This window comes from Diadema antillarum, unplaced genomic scaffold, assembly GCF_040938485.1.
Source record: "Diadema antillarum isolate AM-2024a unplaced genomic scaffold, OU_Dant_1.0 scf00000103, whole genome shotgun sequence".
Classification (NCBI taxonomy): domain Eukaryota; kingdom Metazoa; phylum Echinodermata; class Echinoidea; order Diadematoida; family Diadematidae; genus Diadema; species Diadema antillarum.
In genome coordinates, this window is record NW_027270992.1 from 2,118,337 (window position 1) to 2,136,851 (window position 18,515).

The window sequence follows — 18,515 nt, forward strand, 5'->3', positions numbered from 1 at the left end:
AAAAAAAAAAAAAAAAAAAAGGAGAAAGAATATGACAGACAGGCAGAACATTCCTAGGAAATAAGGGGGAAATTTAAAGGTAACTGAACAATTGATGGCTTCTTTATTCTGCAAATTATATCAGGATATATTTTTTGTATGAATCACATGATACTGGACATAGATCTATGGTGTATATAGTCACTATCAAACCCTCTACTTGAAAGCCTGTTTACCACAGAATGTTTCCCCCTTTAAATTCCTTGCAAAATTTCTGTGCTACTGCTACTGTAATCCTACCGATATTGAAGGGGTTATAGTTATGTCGGACCAAAAGTAGTAGACAGGTTATTCAGATGAATGAGAAATTAATTATTCAGATGAATTATGACATTAATTTGCAAAGCATTGTATGTATACTTGGTATGTACAGTATGTTACTGCATGCCTGTAGTACCCTTGTACAAACCGTACCATGGTGTCACAGATTAGATTTAGTTTGACAACATGCTGTAGTTTGCTCAGTGAAAACTGTGCGTTTGTTGATGCTTCGGCTCTGTAGTGTTTTGAAGTTCTGTATCTTTTAATCACCTCCCCTTTTAGATTTGAAATCTTTTAAGATATATGGCAAAGTTTGTAGAGACAGTTTTTTCCATGAACCATTTACATTCTGTTGTAGTTGTGGACATGTTCTATCTGTGATACGTTCTTTCAAGAAAGTTAAGTCTTTCTGCTACTAAGACCATGACATCTTTAGGGAAGCAGGGGTACGTAATGAGGCATTCGCATCGGACATCAATCTTGCCGAATTTGATCGGAGCTTGATAAGAAGTTTAGGAGAGATGTCGCTCGGGGCTTTGATTTGCCCTGTAAATAGCTGTGCAGGAGTTCATTTACACCTTGCCCTTAAATGACTCCCAGCTATGAAACTTGTTTTTCTCATTTTGATATTCTGTGTTGGATGCCCTGTTCACATTCACACTTTCATTCACTCAGTTTAAGCTGTTTTTATTTCATGTGCAGATACTTTCGCAAATGAGGATATCATGGACATTTTTGCGAGATGTTGTTTTTGCGAATCAACACCAATGCTATCGTATTGCACCATTACCCTAGCGCATGACAACATTTTAGCATGTCATTAAATTCGTGGTCCAACAATGATATTCGCAAAGATTAAACCCTCGTGAAATAACACGTTTTACAACATTTAAAAGTTAAGAGCTTCATTTATAAGGTGCATGCCAGTTGTAAAAGCTAACGTTTGCTCTAGTCATTTATGTTGAAAGGGAGAAATAAATTAGGTTTCGGTCTACTGATTGTCTTTTTGTCTACCGATTGTCCATATTCAAATAGAAAAGGGTTACTAATATGTACAGTTGTTATGGGGCTAAATGCAGTCATGCAATGTAATGCTTATAGTATATCTTGTTTAGGAGGTTGCGTTCTGACTTTCCTACATTGTAGTAGAGTATGCATATGGCGGATTTTGATATTTAGAGGAGATGTACATTAATTACAGTGGTAACCTCAGATGGCTATGGACACCATTTTGATATGATTTTGTAACTTTCATAGTTGTACAGCTTGTGTGTCTTGTACTGATCCAACAAACCATTCTGACTTGATGTGTTAAATGTACACCACACAAGCAAGGCAAAAATAATTTTCCATAATAGGAACTAGCCCTAAGCCCCCTTGATACCAACAAGAAAAACAACAGGTCCAATACATTTCTCCCCCTCTCTCCCTCCTCTTTCTCAGGGTGTTCAGACGCAAAAAAATTTATACTAGGACGGTATAGCTATACCAAAACGGTATAGCTATACAATTAATTTATACGTCTGAACGCTGACTAACGAAACGACGTATAGCGAAACGACGGTCAGAGTATCGTTTCAAACTAGATCTCAAACTAGAACTAGAATCAGCATTCCATCGTGTCCATTGTGCGTCTGAACATATGGCGACCATAGAACGGTATAATTGGGCGGGGCTTAATGGGAGCGAGCACGAAAAGTGACCTTGTACCTGTCACTCATGACCATAACAATATGCGCAATGAGAAACTGCACAGCTATGCGACGTTTTTCCAGAATGGTCGAAATTAGCGTGTGAACGGTCTAACGGCTATACGATGATTCTTTATACGTCGTTTCTTCATCGAGTTTTGGCATAAACTGGCTTGCGTCTGAACAGGGGGTTAGTCTTTGGGGGGGGGGGGTGAGGGTGGAGAAATGGTTGTTTTGGATGAAAACATATTATTTGGCCTTGAACTGCTGCTGCCCATTACCCAGACGGCCATCTCTGAAATCAGATTGGCTTTGGCTGGGAACAAACACTCCCTGGCTTTCCCTTCTGCAGTCCATTTCTTGCAGTCACCACATAAAAGTCTTGATACATAAATCTCAGAATAGTCAAAGTCGCTCTTATGTAGCTCTGAGAGACTTTCAAAGAGAAATAAAATCCATTTCGTGAAGTCTCTCACAAGTGCGTCTCATCAGGGAAAAGTTTCTCATAAGACTTTCATGTAACAGACCCCTACTCTTTGGTCAATCCCTTCATGTTGTAGACAATACAGTAAACACATTTGCATGACGGATCTGATCCTTTTTGCTGATATTTGCAGACTGCAGTAGAGACTATGAGGACATTTGAAATATTATTGATATGAAATATATGATTGCTTCCCAGGTGTGGCAGAAAAGAAGAAAAAACTTTCTGAGTCACTGCATTAGATATTGAAAGTTGCAGACTTGCTTATTCATCTGTGGAGGTGTGGTTGTAAGTTCCATCTTTATCATTGTTGTTTGTATATATACACATGTATGTATATTTGATTGTATTTGTTATACCACCAGGTCAAGCTAAGTGGGCATGTGTCGGCTACCCTGCCAGATGGTCAGAGGATGGGCCAGATCTGAGTGACTGTGTGTCTATCAAAATCAAGAACATAACTGACCAGGTAAAAATTCACATCACAGCTCTTTTTTTTTTTCTTTCTTTTTTTTTTTTTCATTGAGAACGAGATACAGAACTGAGCTTGACAGCATATTGCATTCACAGTTTTATATTTTTCATGCCTTTCTATTCCTCTTCATAATATCTCTGTAGTTTCAGTTGTGAAAATCTTTCCAGCAACTTTAAGAACCCGGACCAAATTGCTGCATCAACTTTTAGACTTGACACTTGAGTACTGCTTGGAGAGAATAGCCAGTGCATAAGATGATATATTGCTGACTGTAGATGAGATCAATATTCATTGAATGTTCAGTAAAACACACTCTGTGTAGCTCGTTGAATTCAGTATTAATTGTACAAGAAAAGAAAGCAGTCAATGTCCCATAGTCAGAGTTGCACAAAAGTCTGCTCAACCCAGATGAAAATATGTTCAGGTAAACTTCAATGGAAGACCAATCATTACAAGTCAAAAATCCTATTCAAGCCAATATATTGTTGTCTTGTTTATGAAAACCCCATACGTGTCCAGGCATTTAGCTGAATTTGCCAAGCTTTTTTTGTATCAGCATTCAGTAATGTATCCAAACTTGACCTAATTGCACAGTTAGCCAGCCCACTCAGGTGCAGCAGTGTGCCTCGGTCCAACAGGAACTAATAGTGACACAATAGTGTCTAGGGGAATGAGATAATCTGTACTCAGTATTGTGTAAATCATTGGCACTTACTTTCCAGACATCTGTGCCAATCAATTAAGAAAGCACTCTAGTGTGTGTGCCAATTGGTGAATAAAGCTCAGTGATTCCTTTTGTGTTTATGAAATTATTTTGTGACTCATACCCATATCACAAATTCATCAGTGATTATCCGCATTGGAATTATGTGAACAATTCAATGAAAATTGTGTTCACAAACCTTGGAAATAATCTTAAATTTTTGTTGCAAGTGCCTATAGAACCCCCAAAGCCTAGAAAATATGGGTAGTCATTTAAACTGCACAAACTCCTCCCATGATATAATGCTGTCACTTACTGAAAAAGGGTAACCTTTTGATTGCACCTTGCAAATAATCCCTATTGTTATAGGGAACTGTGTTTACAAAGTATTTCTGTGTGGCAGGTATCATGTGGATTATTATGACAAAATAAAGTGGATAGTATACAGATAACTGCATCATCAAAAAATAAGAAAAAGAAGTAGATTACTCTGGATCTGCTCCAAATTAACGACCAAACAATGCAGATATTATCCACAAACAGTCAATCTTGCATGAATTGAATCAATTTGGGCTGAAGAAATAGTTTGACTTTATAGAGAAAAGTTGACTTATGAGGGATTACAGTCAATAGAATATAAAGAGAAGGGGGCTTGCAAAGATCTCTGCCTTAGGCAATTATTAGACTTATGGGATGTTGACTTAAGCAAGGTTGACTCTAATTGAGTTTATGAAAGGTGTATCACAAGCTGTCATCTCATTCTTCGCCCCCCAGCTGGAGCAAGGAGGGTCGGTGACCGTGATCTCGGAGGAGCTCGCCCAGACAGTGGAGGAGGAGGAGGAGCTGTACGGAGGAGACATTCTCCAGGTGACCAGCATTCTCACCAACTCCCTGGGGAACCTTGACGAGGAGCTCCAGAACGCCACGGCAACGGAGAAGACGGAGAAGACCAAGGAGGTCACCAAGGTGTGTATCAAGAGCCATGAGTGCTCTACCAGTGGACCACGCCCTTTTTTGTTATTATCTGAGTGGACCATTCGCATACTGCACAATACAGATGCTAGACAGAAAGAAAGTCGAGAGATGCCAGTCTGCATCATTGTGACATATTCGTAGAGTTGTATAGGAAAACTGCTAACAGTGAGATGAAATCTGTATGGAAGTGAAAGGGTTCGAGTGAATCCAATACTGCCAATAGAAAATATGATGCCATTCCTACACTATTACCGCGGGCAGTACCCAGTGCTTATAGGTGATTGGTGTTTGAACATGTAGCAATCAATAATACTGTATAATGTAGGTGATTTGGATGAAGGGTCCTGTGTACTGGTATTCATTTTCCACCTTTTAGATGAGCAATGTGCATATTGTCCTAGTCTCATATTGATAAGTGATGAATTTTTAAAACTAGTGACTAGAACTTGATTTTCTTCTTGCAAAAAGCATGCAAATGCATGAATGCAGTAGGATTTGTTGTGACATAAGGAATGAGACATCACAGGCCAGGCCTAATGATGAAAGTACCCCATACACCTGTCATTGTGACACAAGCAAACATAATATCCCCATCTCCCCCCCCCCTCCTTTCCTCCTCCTCCTCCAGAACTACCTTAAGGTTGGAAGCGCACTGTTGGAAGAGAGCAAGCAGGATTCATGGGAGGACCTGTCGGACGACGAGCAGGTGGAGACGGCCTCCACCCTCATCACCTCGCTGGAGGAGAGCGCCTTTCTCCTGGCAGACACCCTGGAGGATGACCAGACTGTCGTCGAAGAGGAGGACAATGTCGGTGAGTGGGAGGTGGCTGTTGCTAGGCAACAGATGCACGCCATGATGATGGCATCATTTTATGATTTGCTCCTGCTGCATCTGTGCAGATATCTGAGAAATTAACCCGTTGAGGATGAGTCCTGAGTATATTCGGGCAGGTGTCTATGGGAAATGCGTGTTGTAGCAAAATCAGTCCATCCTCAACGGGTTAATAGAGAAAAAGACTCATTTAATGTTATGCATATATTCTTCAGTTTTTCCTTCAAGTGATTTTACTCTTACACACTGAGATTTTGTTCCTCTCATTATTTTGTCATATTTTATCTTCTATGATTTTTTTTTCTTGAATGCAAGAGCAAACTTATGATATTATCTTCTCTTTGCTATTTTTTCTCTTGATCCCATTCATATTTTTAGAAAGTGATGTGGTCGGGGTATGGGAGTAGATAAGAACGTGAAGATATTTATAGGGGGGAAGGACTCACCGCAAATAGAGCTTGAAGTTCATTTCTCCTGATATTCAATGTTATTACCACCTTGTCATGATTTTGGCTGTCCTGGTATTGGATCCCTACTCTGAGTGGTTTGTATGTAGTCTTGGTCCTCTGTGTCTTCAGTTGCTTTGGCTAGCATGTCCAGTCACATGTATCACTGTGGAGAGGGTCTGTTTTGCAAAGACTAAATTTCCAGGCCTGTAGTGATTAGCCCTGCATGGTGAGTTTGCACTTCTTAGACTCGTTTACCAGCCACTAGCTTCCTCTTGGGGGGAAGGAACGGAGCTCTGTCAGAGTTCAAAGGCATTTGAAATGTCAAGTTGAGGGATGGAAAACTTTTTGGCGTAAAATGTGGAATTCATCAAAGTGGTTGTTATTTGTCAATGAACATTGGGGGGAGGGGGCTGTTTGCCTCGAGGGTAAATGTATACTTGGAGGGGTAAAATTAGGCAGCCAAAAACAGGAGGACTTTGTAGAGAATGCAACATAACTGGGGACACGAACTCTATAGAGATTATTCATTTCTCTGGGAGTATCCTGAGGAAATTCATGATTTCTGTGGGAGTTATGGCGTTTGGCGATAGGAAGAAAAGTTGCTTTCTCGCCCCTCCAAGATAAATTTGCTTAGAGTGTGTGTGGGTGGGTGCAGTGCAGGGCAGAGAGCACTGTTGTCATTTTAGTAGCATTGAACATGAACTCTTTACCTCTGGTGAAGTGATACAAAGCAATTCTTTTTCTGTATTCTGTATGTGTAGCCTGCAGGGCAGACAGTTTGTATGTTACTTTAAAATTAATCAATCTTCCAGCCTCTCTACAAGGAAAGAATTTTGCCTGATGCAGATGAGGGCCCGGGAAATTTTTGAAATGGACTGCAGAGAAGAAACTGTTTTGTGTATGTTCACTCTTTTAGATGGGATTCTGGGGCTTTTCCTAATTCTATGTATGTCATACTTAAACAACATAGTGTTCACAGATCTCCTTTAAGAGAGAAAACCATTTTTAACTGCTGGAATGCCATCCTATGAGGGGAATAGTAGTACTGTTGTGCATCTTTTTTTCTGCAAGTGGGCCCTCTTCGCTCTAATTGGATCATCAATCAATGCTACCGTGTCTTGCATTTGGAAAACACACACGTGCATTGCCTAATGTGCTGTGGATGCGTGATGGTTCTTCCATTGTCGAGGCAACCTTCGCAGCTCACGAGAGGGAAAGAAAATGACTTGGTTCACTTATAGATGCTCTCATTAAGGTTGCACATCATATTGCATGTAGATACAAAAGTGGAAAATTGCACAATGCATGCCTCCTTTTTTTTATTCGTGTGTAAAATTGTGTCAGTTCATTGTTCTGACATAAGGTCACAAGGCCCTGAAAATTGCACAAGATCAGTACCTTGTTGATATTTAAGATTGTACAGTGTACAAGCAAAATTTGTATTAAAGATACAGAGAAGTCCTACTGGCAGTGAACTAGTGCAGAATAGACTTACCCACACCAGAAATTTTAGCTTAGAGATCGTTCGTAGTCACACGAATAAATAACGGAATACGCAGCCTCACCCCAGGAACCTTTCCCTCTCACTTGAGATCAATGAAATATTTTTCAAACAGCCAAACCGTGCAAACGTTTGATATTTTTGAGCTCACGCCAGACAGAGCGTCAGCTAGGGGCCCAGACTCTCATCTGAGCCAAGCGATAAGATATGTAATTAACACAGAGCTGTATTTGATTAAAGCCACCCTCCCCACAATTTTTTTTCCCTCAAGGGATGAGGTTTGGTTGAGGAGAGTGGTGTATTTGTGTGTGTGTGGTGGTGGTGGTGGGGGGGGGGGGGGGGGTAGGGGGTGGGGGAGGTTTGCTTGAAGAGAGCAGTGTATGGGGGATGGGTGGGATATGGCTGGCATAGTTTTCAGTCATTGCCAATTTATATTCCCTGCACCGTACAATATAAAATGTCTGTCTCTCCTTTTCATCTCTTCATATATTCATATCTCTCTCTCTCTCTCTCTCCTTCTCTTTCTCTCTCCATTTCTTCCCCTCCCTCCCTATCTTTCAGTCTCTTTCTTGTCTCCCTCCCCCCCCCCCCCCCTCTCTCTCTCTGTCAGTCTTTGTCTCATCATATTTCTGTCTCTCCATCTATTCCCTGCTGGGCACAAAAGTATGGATCTAATTAATTCTTAATTGATAAATCTGCTAGTCACACAATCCCACGTATGCCCTTATTCAACACACCAGCACACGTCACGGGGAGCTCCCGTGGCTGCCAGACGAGACGATTGCTCTGCAGTGGAAGCGCGCTGAGAGCCGAACGATAAATTGAGTTTGGTTTGTTGACACAGAGCGAGGTTTCAATCTGCCAGATAAATGGATCGCAGGCAGCCACCATGTTGTATCTCTGTCAGCAAGATATCCTAATAGTTGCTCAGCTAACCACTTTAACCCTGTGGGGACCATGATCTTAAAACTTCAATGCTGTATCACATGCCACAGGAACCTGTGGCAGTGACATGGTTAAATTCCCTTTAGGTCTGCTGGCAGAGTGTCGCCATGGATACGGCCTCGGCCAGTTCTCATGCGGTGCACTAAAGGGTCAACTTGTTGAAATGGAAGAGTTATGTAATAAGTGTGAGACAAGACTTTCTGTGGAGGAAATACTTGGATTATTGCACAGGAAATGAATTTTATCCAGGTTAATATCATCATTAATCAAGCAAGTTCAATCAGAAAGAAAAGTCATAGTGAGAGATCACGTATGGCAGGCAGAGATAGAGGGAGAGATTATGCTAGGGGAGAGAGAAAAACATGTACGAGATATTGAGATGCAGTAATAATTATGTGGAACAGGCCCATCAGCAGGCAGGCTTGTTGTATATGAACTTAGGAACATATGTCCATTTCAAATGGCACTATGATATTGCAGTGAAAGGTATCATACAGAAGATTGCTTGAATGAGAAAAAAAGCAGCTGCAATGTATTGTTACAAAAGAAAGCAAGAGGTTATGACCTCTTGCAGTGTTTGGTGACCAGAGAGAAAAAACGTACATTGTAGAACTTCAGGTTCTCCACTGCTGGGAAACATCTGTGAGGCTGTGTGTCAGGGTGGGGCAGGGCATCTCGGTGGGGTGGGGCAGGGTCGAGTATGCCACTGTCCCCGTCAGTCGCCTCCAGCCTCCAGACATCGACATGGAAGTCCAGCTGGGAAAATTAGAGGGCTTGACTTTTGGGATGGAGAGAAGAGGAGAGCGAGAGAACGAGAGAAAGAGGGAGAGAGGGAGACAGTGATGTCAAAGTACTTGTGGTATTGGGAGGAATTGGAGGATCTGATGCAGGAGGGGGGAAGGAAGGGGGGAAGTCCTCTCAGCTATGACATCACAATTCTATCACCTGTCATAGTCATCTGCATTCCAAGAGGAGGCGGAAGAGGGGAAGAAGGAAGAAAAGAAGTAGAGAAAAGACAGACAGACAGACATGTGTATAGACAGACTGACAGACAAGTAGACTGATTGATATGTACAGACTCACAGACTGACACACAGACACCCACTCGCATACTGACGGGTGGACAGAGAACATACTGTGAGAGACACAGACAAGAGACGACGCAGACAGAAAGACAAACAAATGTACATTGTAGATAGGAGTGCAGAAGAAGAAACAAAACATGTTTACTTGAAATTGATGCACAGCACTCATTAAGAAGTGCTCATGCCTTAACACTTTCTACGCCAATGAGTCAAATGTGCACAAATTTTACACATGTGCCTATGGACAGGTAATTAACGTATCACACAGAGGGTTAATGGGCACGTCTGCATGCAATGTGTAATGTGTGCAGTGTGAAGTGTCTTCATGCTCTTCATGCATGTACATGTACACCTGTACATAGCGATTGACGGATGCAATATAGAGGTGATGTAGAGATGGGACAGAAATGAGAAATATAAGTAGAAAGATTGAATTGATCGAAAGGGGATGCAGATATAAAGGGGAAAAGAACGAGGGATTTGGGAGGGGGATAATAAGTTTTGTTTCTGGCATGTGTAATGTAATGTGTGCTAAATAACTGCTATAGAGTGTTCAGAAAGGGATGATGATTGCTACATTTTGGCAATATGCTATTAGAAAGACAAGAGAGGATGTGTCACTGTTTATTGGTTGAGAAGAAAGGACAGAATTTGGGTGGGAAGGATTTCACCTGTACCGACGAAGGAAGTGACGGACCCCTATGTCACTACCTCTCCAGAGGAAAGCCGCTAATTCAAACAATGCCGCCGACCTGAGAGGCATGGGGGAATGCTCCAGGGAGGCGCCAGAGAGAGCAGACTGGATGAGAGATGGCACAGGAGGAAGAGGAGAGGGGTTTGGGTCGGGTTGAGATGGGTTGAGGTGTAGGGAAGTGGGTCAAGAATGAGTAAAGAGGTGCAGCTTTGCGCCTCCTCTGGGAGCTACGCAGAATCGGAATCTGTGGAGATGGGCAGGGAGAGGGGGAACTTTGTGACCGGTGATTGGCCCCTCCCACCTCATATCCCTCTAACCTCGTCACAGGAAAGACTTTGGGAAGAAAAGGGAGGTGGGGGAGAGGGGGGGGGGGGGGGGGGAGAGGGAGCAAAGTATGGAAGAGTCTTGATTTTGAAAAACTGAAAAAAAGTCTGGTAGTGATTGTCAAAGAGAAGTGTTTTGTAATACTCTTCTGCTCCGATGTGAATGGCTCCTATATCATTCGGTTATTTGGCCAACATGTAGCATACTCTTTGTCTTTGGAATTGCAGCTTGCTTTATATCTTTTTTGTGTTAATGCTGTCTGTACCTTCTTATACTTGACTTACAGTGACTACAGGCTTACTTCATACGTGTACTGTGTTAATTTTTGTGTTAATAGAGTGAACAATATTCATTGTGTAAAGTAGTGACTGGTTTGAATAAATATGCATTACCAGTCACAATGTACTGTGGTATAAGGGCACCATAAGGACCATCACTGGCTATCAAGCAGAAGCCTGTTAGTCTAGTGGATATGATGCCTGTCTAGCAATCAGGAGGTCATGGGTTGAAATCAAACCCTGGTCTGTAAGTCAATGATTTTTTTTTTTTAATTTTTTTTAAAAACCCGTTGAGAACGGGCTGATTTTGCTACATCACGCATTTCCCATATTATACTTGCCCAAGTATACTTTGGATGGGTTAATATCAATGTGGCTGTTATTCAACTCGCATATACAATGTATATGTGGATGAATGCCAATTTGTCAACCAGTTTCACCATTGTCTTGTCACCAACAGTGATGGAAGTGGTGGTACGCAGTGAGGAGGATGGCAGTGACTTGGTGTTCCCTGACCCCAACCAGCTGTCGGGAGACTGGCGCGGTATCACAGACTCCATCACCCTGCCTGCAGACTCCATCAAGGAGAGGACCCGAGATGGTAACGGACACCACTCCCTATGAGTTTGCACCATGCTCATAAGGCTTGTGTCTTTTTGTCATACCTTTAGGTCATCCAAACACTACTGTACCAATTTGATGTGGGCTCAAGTTGGAATTTGTTTTTCATTGGGTCAATGATTTGCCAAGAAAAATGAACAGAAGTGAAGGAATACAAGTGTTAATGAAAGAGGTCTGATGTGAATATCAACAGCTTATCAGGCTACTGTTGTGTAATGACTGAACTCATATATTTTAGTTGTTACCAGTATACATGTAGTTCTTGTGCTTTGGAAGTTTGCATTATTTTTGTTACTCCTAGTTTTCTATTTGTTGGATATTAGGATGTGGGCATGAGTGTTGAAGCAGTGAACTCCATTTAACTATGTAGTACCTTAGTTAATCCACATATCTGACAAATTGAATTTTGTTGATACTGAGAAGGCTTTAAAAGAGAACTAGTACTATAGTTGAGTAGGTTTTGTTGCCCAGTTTGTGAAAGATGTCTATTTATGAGCACGCAAAACCACATTGCAATTTCATGTCCTCTTTTTCTCCCCCTTCCCAGGCAAAACTAAGATTGTTCTGTTGGCCTACAACAACATTGGCCAGTTCCTTGGGGCCAACTCCTCCCAACCAAAGGTTCAGCCCACCCTGATGCCTAAGAAGCAGGTTGCTAGGAGACCGTGCCAGGAGGAGGTGATCAGGGAGGATCTCGGAGATGTGGTCAACTCGCGAGTCCTCTCGGTGTCCATCAATAATCCCTGGGAGACAACGCCGCTGTCCAAGCCTGTCAACTTGACCTTTGAACACAAAGTGGTACGCAACTACTTGTATCTGCAACTCTCCTAATGGTTACTTTTCTTCAAATCTGTATCTCTCATGACATCACATCTACCGGTGACACACTTACCACGTAATGATATGCTACAATTCACTCATGTCATAACAAAGTTCTCATTACAACAAAATAAAGATTCAGGTCCCATAAGGGTCGATCACCTGTACAATTTGTATATCTTTATGTACTTTACTGTTGGGCTGTAACAAAATTTTGGTATTAAAAAACAAAAGGAAACTGCCGGTTTTGAGGACCTTGTTATAATGGGAGTAGCCTAATTTCATGAAATGCATCTTGTTTCTTGATCTAACACATTACAGTGTTAATGTGTATTCCAATGTCCAACATGACAGTTGCTATATAAAGGTTATATACATTCAGGATGAGATACAAGTGATAGTGAAGGAAACTGGCGAGCAGTACTTGAAAGTGGTACAGTTACATAACCTGCTATTTCCTCTGCCCTCTTTCCCTCTGTTTTTATAGCCCCCTCAAGATACAGTGTGTTGTATTTCCTGTGAGCGAAAATAGTCAAAAACACACCTAAAAGAGAGGCAACATGCTGTATGTGTAGCATGTGTTAGTGCAACCCCTTTCCGGCAGCGGATCGTAATTTTTAGCGATCCAAGGGAGCTGCCAGAGGCACGAAATACTCAATTGAATTTCCCCCTCGATCTCTCTTTCTCTACTTTTTTTTTTCCCTCCTTCTTCTCTTTATGCAGACTGGCGACAATTTGACGGATCCAGTGTGCTCTTTCTGGAAGTTTGATAATGGGTGAGTCGGGCAAGGTGCAGGGGATGGAAGGCACTGAGATTGTGTGATGCGTAGAGTTGTCTTGTCGCCATGTGCTGACAGGGTTCTCGTGGAATCGTACCCGATATGAGATTAAATTAGCCTCTAGATGCCGCTGATAGCGTCCAGCATGTGAAAAATTGGGAGAGAGAGAGTTTAATAGAGAGCAGTGAAAAGGGCATCCACGGACTGATTTCTGTGATCCTGATTGTAGTTGACACTTTGGATGAATGAGATACGGCGTATGATATTTATGTGAGTTGCGATGGTTATCACTGTACGGCTGTGAGAGATGGGATCGTAAGTGACAATGTCGATGTAGTGCAGGGTTCTATGTACTCCTGAATCTCACTTCTATACCTTGCTATGGCGATCAGATATGACGCAGCAGTAGATACGTGTATGTGACTGCATGTGTCTCGTGCAAAGGCAAGTGACTTGAGAGTTTGAGCATACAATTTCATTGTTGTTGGAGAACAGTAAAGCCTTTGCCCTGAGAAGCAAAACATATGTGCATTGTTTATAGGCAACCCTTTTTTTCCCCCGTAATTAAATCTAATAAATGATTAATACAGATAGTATTCAATTAAATTCAAACTATTTTTATTCTTTTTTTGACAGAATCTACAAAGTAATGACTGAAATATCTGGATATGTGGATAAATGCATTTATCAAAGTATGTTTCTTTGTCGTGTCATGCATTAAAAAGTGAATGTCATCATGACTGTGATTTACTTCTTTGTGACCAGAACCAATGAATTCCGCAGCGGGGAGTGGTCGGGCCAGGGGTGCAGGATGGTACACAACAACGCCACCCACACCGTCTGCTCATGCGACCACCTCACCAACTTTGCCATCATCATGAACGTCAAGGGAATGCCAGTGAGTGTAGTCCCACCTATTCAAACAAACTGGGCTAGTTTTACAATAGTCACTTGTATAGGGCATACATTCTGTAGGCTGTGTATTGATGGTGAATACAGAGATGCCAACTGTTCCTTGTTTGCAGTATTTTGTACCATTTTTTTTTCTTTTTGCCAAAGTACTGTAGGTTTCATAAGAAATAATATTTGACGAATTATATTACTGCACTGGTATATTGCTCGGAAGATAAAAAATATTTTTGCACCTAAAATAATGCCTTCTCAGATCTCAGAAAACTGTAATGCTGTTTACAATAAGGTTGGCTTCCTTGCCAGCAAATAAATTTTGTATTCTGATCGAGTGCTGTTCAGTCTGAAGATATTTCATGGCATCCTGGAATGTTTAGATTGAAAGCTGTGTAATCATTAATCATGACAATTTTAGAGATGGCACTTACAAATGTACATGCATATTGAAGCTCAAGAATCTGTTTTGATAATCCAGCAGTTCTAAAGATGAACTTTGTTGTTGTAAATTGTCATTATGCTATTTCTTTACACATTGTCTGATGATTTCAGGGAATTTGCAGAATCGTTACTACTGTATAACACGATATATTCGTGGCATGAAAATTTTGCGAGTTGGAGCCGTCGGCTTTCATGCAGCATGAAATTTTCATGAATCGCCACTGGCATCTCATGCATATTGTGTAGGCAAGAACTTTTGCGTGCATTTTAATTTTGTGAATTCTGGCGCTTGCGAAATTCACGAAATTAAAATGCACGCACACATTCCTCGTTTTACAGTATTCTATTGTAAAACTCTTCACCTCCACGCATGAAGGCTTGAGATTTGTTGCTAATATCATTTTTTCCCCCACCAGATTGAGGGAGGACACAAGTTTGCCCTGTCCTTCATCACCTACTTTGGCTTCATCATCTCCATTCCTTGCCTCGTCTTGGCATTTATCACTTTCTCCATCTTCAAGTGAGTTTACTTTCCAAAATGAGATGAAATTTTGAATTAATTGGTTAATTTATTGATTAATCAGTTTATCTATTTATCTGCATATCAATTTGTGGATTTTCTTGTTCATGTTATCTATTCATTCATTTATCTATTTGATTTTGTGGGAGAGAAATCAGGGATTACGCCAAAAATTTGTCTTCGTAGATGTCACTCATTATCAGAATTTGACATGTGTTTGAAATATTTTCCCCGTGTTATTGATTGTTTTACATTTACAAACAAGAACAATACTAGAGTCATATAAGAATGTCAGTAGGAGAATACATGTGTGTTTAATTATTTCAATGGAACTTTTGTATACATTTACTTATAGATTCTCAGGTTCCACAAAAAACTTATTATTTTTTTTTTTTAATTATGCTAGAAAACAAGTGTCTACCTTGTGGGCTTCAATATGTTGTTATGTATTAAATGAGGAAGTGTTTCCTTGTCTTTTCATGGTAAACACTGATTTTTACATCCGACCTTGAAATTCTTCTGTGATTTCCAGGAACCTCCAGAGTGACCGCACCACGATCCACAAAAACCTCTGTCTGACATTGATGATTGTGGAGATCATCTTCATGGCTGGTATTAGCCAGACGGCCAACAAGGTAACTTTGTGAGATGACCATCGCATCTGTTATGCCGACTCTGTTAACATTATATCGTATCCACCCTTCTAACATGCTTTTGTCAGGCAGATGTATGATGAAAAACAAGGAAAGAAGCAATAAACCCTCAACGCTGTACAAAGAAAGACTATGTTTCAAAATTTGGAATTGATGACTACAATATATAAATTGACCCTAGATGAGCAATGATTTATGGTAATCACTTCTTACTCATACAATACTTTGCACACAGATATTTAGACAGCATCTTTTCCCTAAGAGAGAAATAGAATAAATCTTCAGCAGAAATTTTCAACTATATCACACCTTGCAAATTTGATGACACAGATCTATCGACAGTAGATTTGTAGTACATTGATATATAACTCTCGTTAGTTCTTCTTAAATGCCAGCAGCTTTATATTATTCTTGTGTAGAGCTGCTGGGTATCCCTGATTCTGCAGTAGGCTCCCTGAAAATGAAAGAAATTTCTTCATCGTCCCAGCAGGATAATATAAAAGCTTCCTTGAGTTCAGTTAAGATGCATGCAAAGCAGAAATATTTCCCTGTTCTAGATTGCATATGGTTCTTATGAATTAATTTTGGCAGCCTGGGATTACTGTGATATTTTTTCTGTTGTTGTATTTTTAATGCTTGTGAATAGTCCTTCAGTGTTCTTAGGATGTAAAGGATGTTGTTGTAAGGCTGCAAGCTGGAACTGTATCTGGGGGGCGTTTCATGAAGGAACTTGTCGGATAAAATATCTGACAAGTCAATTTTATCCGACAAGTTTTGAGAAATTCTTTAGTCTGATTGGCTGATTTCTCTGAACTTGTCGGATATAATTGACTTGTCAGACATTTTATCCGACAAGTTCTTTCATAAAATGCCCCCCTGATCTCACATTCATCTTTTGAACAATTCTGGCTCCTCCGACCCGCAGACTTTGTGTGCCGTCATCGCCATCCTCCTCCACTACTTCTTCCTCTCCGTCTTTGCCTGGATGTGTCTGGAGGGGGTCCAGCTCTACATCATGCTGGTCCAGGTCTTTGAGTCAGAGAGTTCCAGGAGAAAGTACTACTATCCCTTTGGATACAGTGAGTATTCATCCTTGTGGTCATATTCCAACAGCATTGTCTCACATAGGTATCTTTTTGTAATATGTACAATGTATATACTGTAAGATTTAATAAGTTTATTTCATAAGTTATGAATTGTATGATTTGTAATTCTGGTTATATTTCACCAACTTCGTCTCACAATGGTACATTATTATCATATGCTTATACAATTTTATGCTTTCCATTATATATTATTTGTGTGATATTGTAAAAGCAGGAATTTTTCATTTTGCAGCTAATAATGTTTTTACCCAAAGAGGGTATATCCAAGACATTTGTGACAGAGATGATTTTGGATGATTTTCCCGACTTTTTAAGTAGGCTAATGTTTTTTCTTCTGTGCATAAATGATTCCAAATTGCTCTCTTATAATCCATTTGGAAGTCTCATTCTGTGAATGAATACATAAAAGGGAAATAAGAGTTCTGAGTTCAGTATAATGAGAAATAGAGTTGTTATGAGCAATGTCATGGACAGTACATGTACCTGTATGGTTTGTACATCAATGCAGCAAAGGAAGGTTATATAGCCATTCAGTGGTTAACATTAAAGTAAGTTTGATTCTATAAGAGAGTAATATCAAGATTTACAACTGTTTTGTTGCAGTGATTTAAGATTCAGGGTCATTTGAACCATCGCTAACTGCAAACTGGTCAATTTTACCTGTTTGCTGGTCATTTCGCTACACTTTATAGATTTATTGACAATATTCCAAGCAGGAGATATGGTAAAAAACTTACAACATAAAGCATTGAAAGTTTTGAACAGGAACAAATGAATAATGTTTTCAAAAGGTGAATTACAAATGTTTTGACACATTATGAATCAATTGTTCCAATCAGTGGATAGTTTTAGAGCTAGATTTCCACTGGAATTTATACTCACTTCATTTCCCTCGATTTGTTTCTCTTTTCACAGTTTTGCCACTTCTGATTGTTGGAATTTCTGCTGCTATAGATTTTGAAAGCTACGGAACGCCACAATAGTAAGTACATGTACAGTGTATCTATGCAATATTCACTCAGTCGGGAACGACATTCCTCAATGCAACAATTTAAAAATTCCTGGAGCTGAATTACAAGGTTTTGGCACAGTGCTTGTGGCTTAGAATGGCATCTTACAGAGATGTTTTATGTTCATAGCTTATTTGATGTAAGATTTCTCTCCAGTGAAGGGCCTACATGTACAGGTGTTTTCAAGCAAATTTCCACAGTCTGGTGCATACAACACAGTACTGAACACTGTATGTGCATGACTTCTTAGTGTACTTCATTTCTTGTGTTATGCATTTCCTTTGTTCCATTACCTTTCAAAAGTATTGGTATGTGTCAGTTTATTATTGCATTTTTTACACTTTTTTTTTCAATGAAAAAGATTTATTGACAAACGAGAACCATTCTTGGTGATGGACAGTGGGAAATAGGTGGCATTACATGTACCGGTACATGTAAGTAGCAAAATGTGTGGGTTTTTTTTGTTTTTTTTTTATTGTCTAATTCCGGAGGTCTTCACATCTTTTTCATTTTCTGCTCCTTTTCTTTCACTACAGTTGCTGGTTCTGTCAAGAGAGTAACATAAAGTGGGCTTTTTATGCACCAGTCTGCCTCATCATATTTGTGAGTATACTTACATTACTACGTGCAGAAGATTGATATTAGCTTTTTCAGAACCCCTCTTTTTTATATAAAAATATTAGTACTCATAACAATCACCAAACAAGCATTTTGTGCTTGTATGTTGAAACTTGCACACATGCTAATTCAATTTTGATCATGCCAATTCAGCTATCATTTTAAATATGCAGACAAGTGTTTTTATGGTGTATTACCAGGAACAGACAATGATAAACGGCATGAATTATAGCGACTAATCATATTGTTGTATCATGCATTGTACTGGATAAAAAATACATCAAAGGGTGTTTGTTGATATGTATG

General features: G+C 40.1%; 1 protein-coding gene across 1 annotated transcript in view; it reads left to right on the forward strand.

Moving 5' to 3' along the window:
* The window catches only part of LOC139719061 (adhesion G protein-coupled receptor L2-like), a 74,724-nt gene that overhangs the window by 29,930 nt on the left and 26,279 nt on the right, over positions 1-18,515 (forward strand). Inside the window, exons 6-17 of the mRNA XM_071630504.1 lie at positions 2,841-2,944; positions 4,428-4,619; positions 5,257-5,440; positions 11,197-11,337; positions 11,905-12,155; positions 12,900-12,952; positions 13,721-13,853; positions 14,719-14,822; positions 15,355-15,457; positions 16,401-16,554; positions 17,497-17,563; positions 18,128-18,194. Of these exons, the coding sequence (XP_071486605.1) occupies positions 2,841-2,944; positions 4,428-4,619; positions 5,257-5,440; positions 11,197-11,337; positions 11,905-12,155; positions 12,900-12,952; positions 13,721-13,853; positions 14,719-14,822; positions 15,355-15,457; positions 16,401-16,554; positions 17,497-17,563; positions 18,128-18,194 (1,553 nt within the window). The remainder of the gene's footprint in view (positions 1-2,840; positions 2,945-4,427; positions 4,620-5,256; positions 5,441-11,196; positions 11,338-11,904; positions 12,156-12,899; positions 12,953-13,720; positions 13,854-14,718; positions 14,823-15,354; positions 15,458-16,400; positions 16,555-17,496; positions 17,564-18,127; positions 18,195-18,515) is intronic.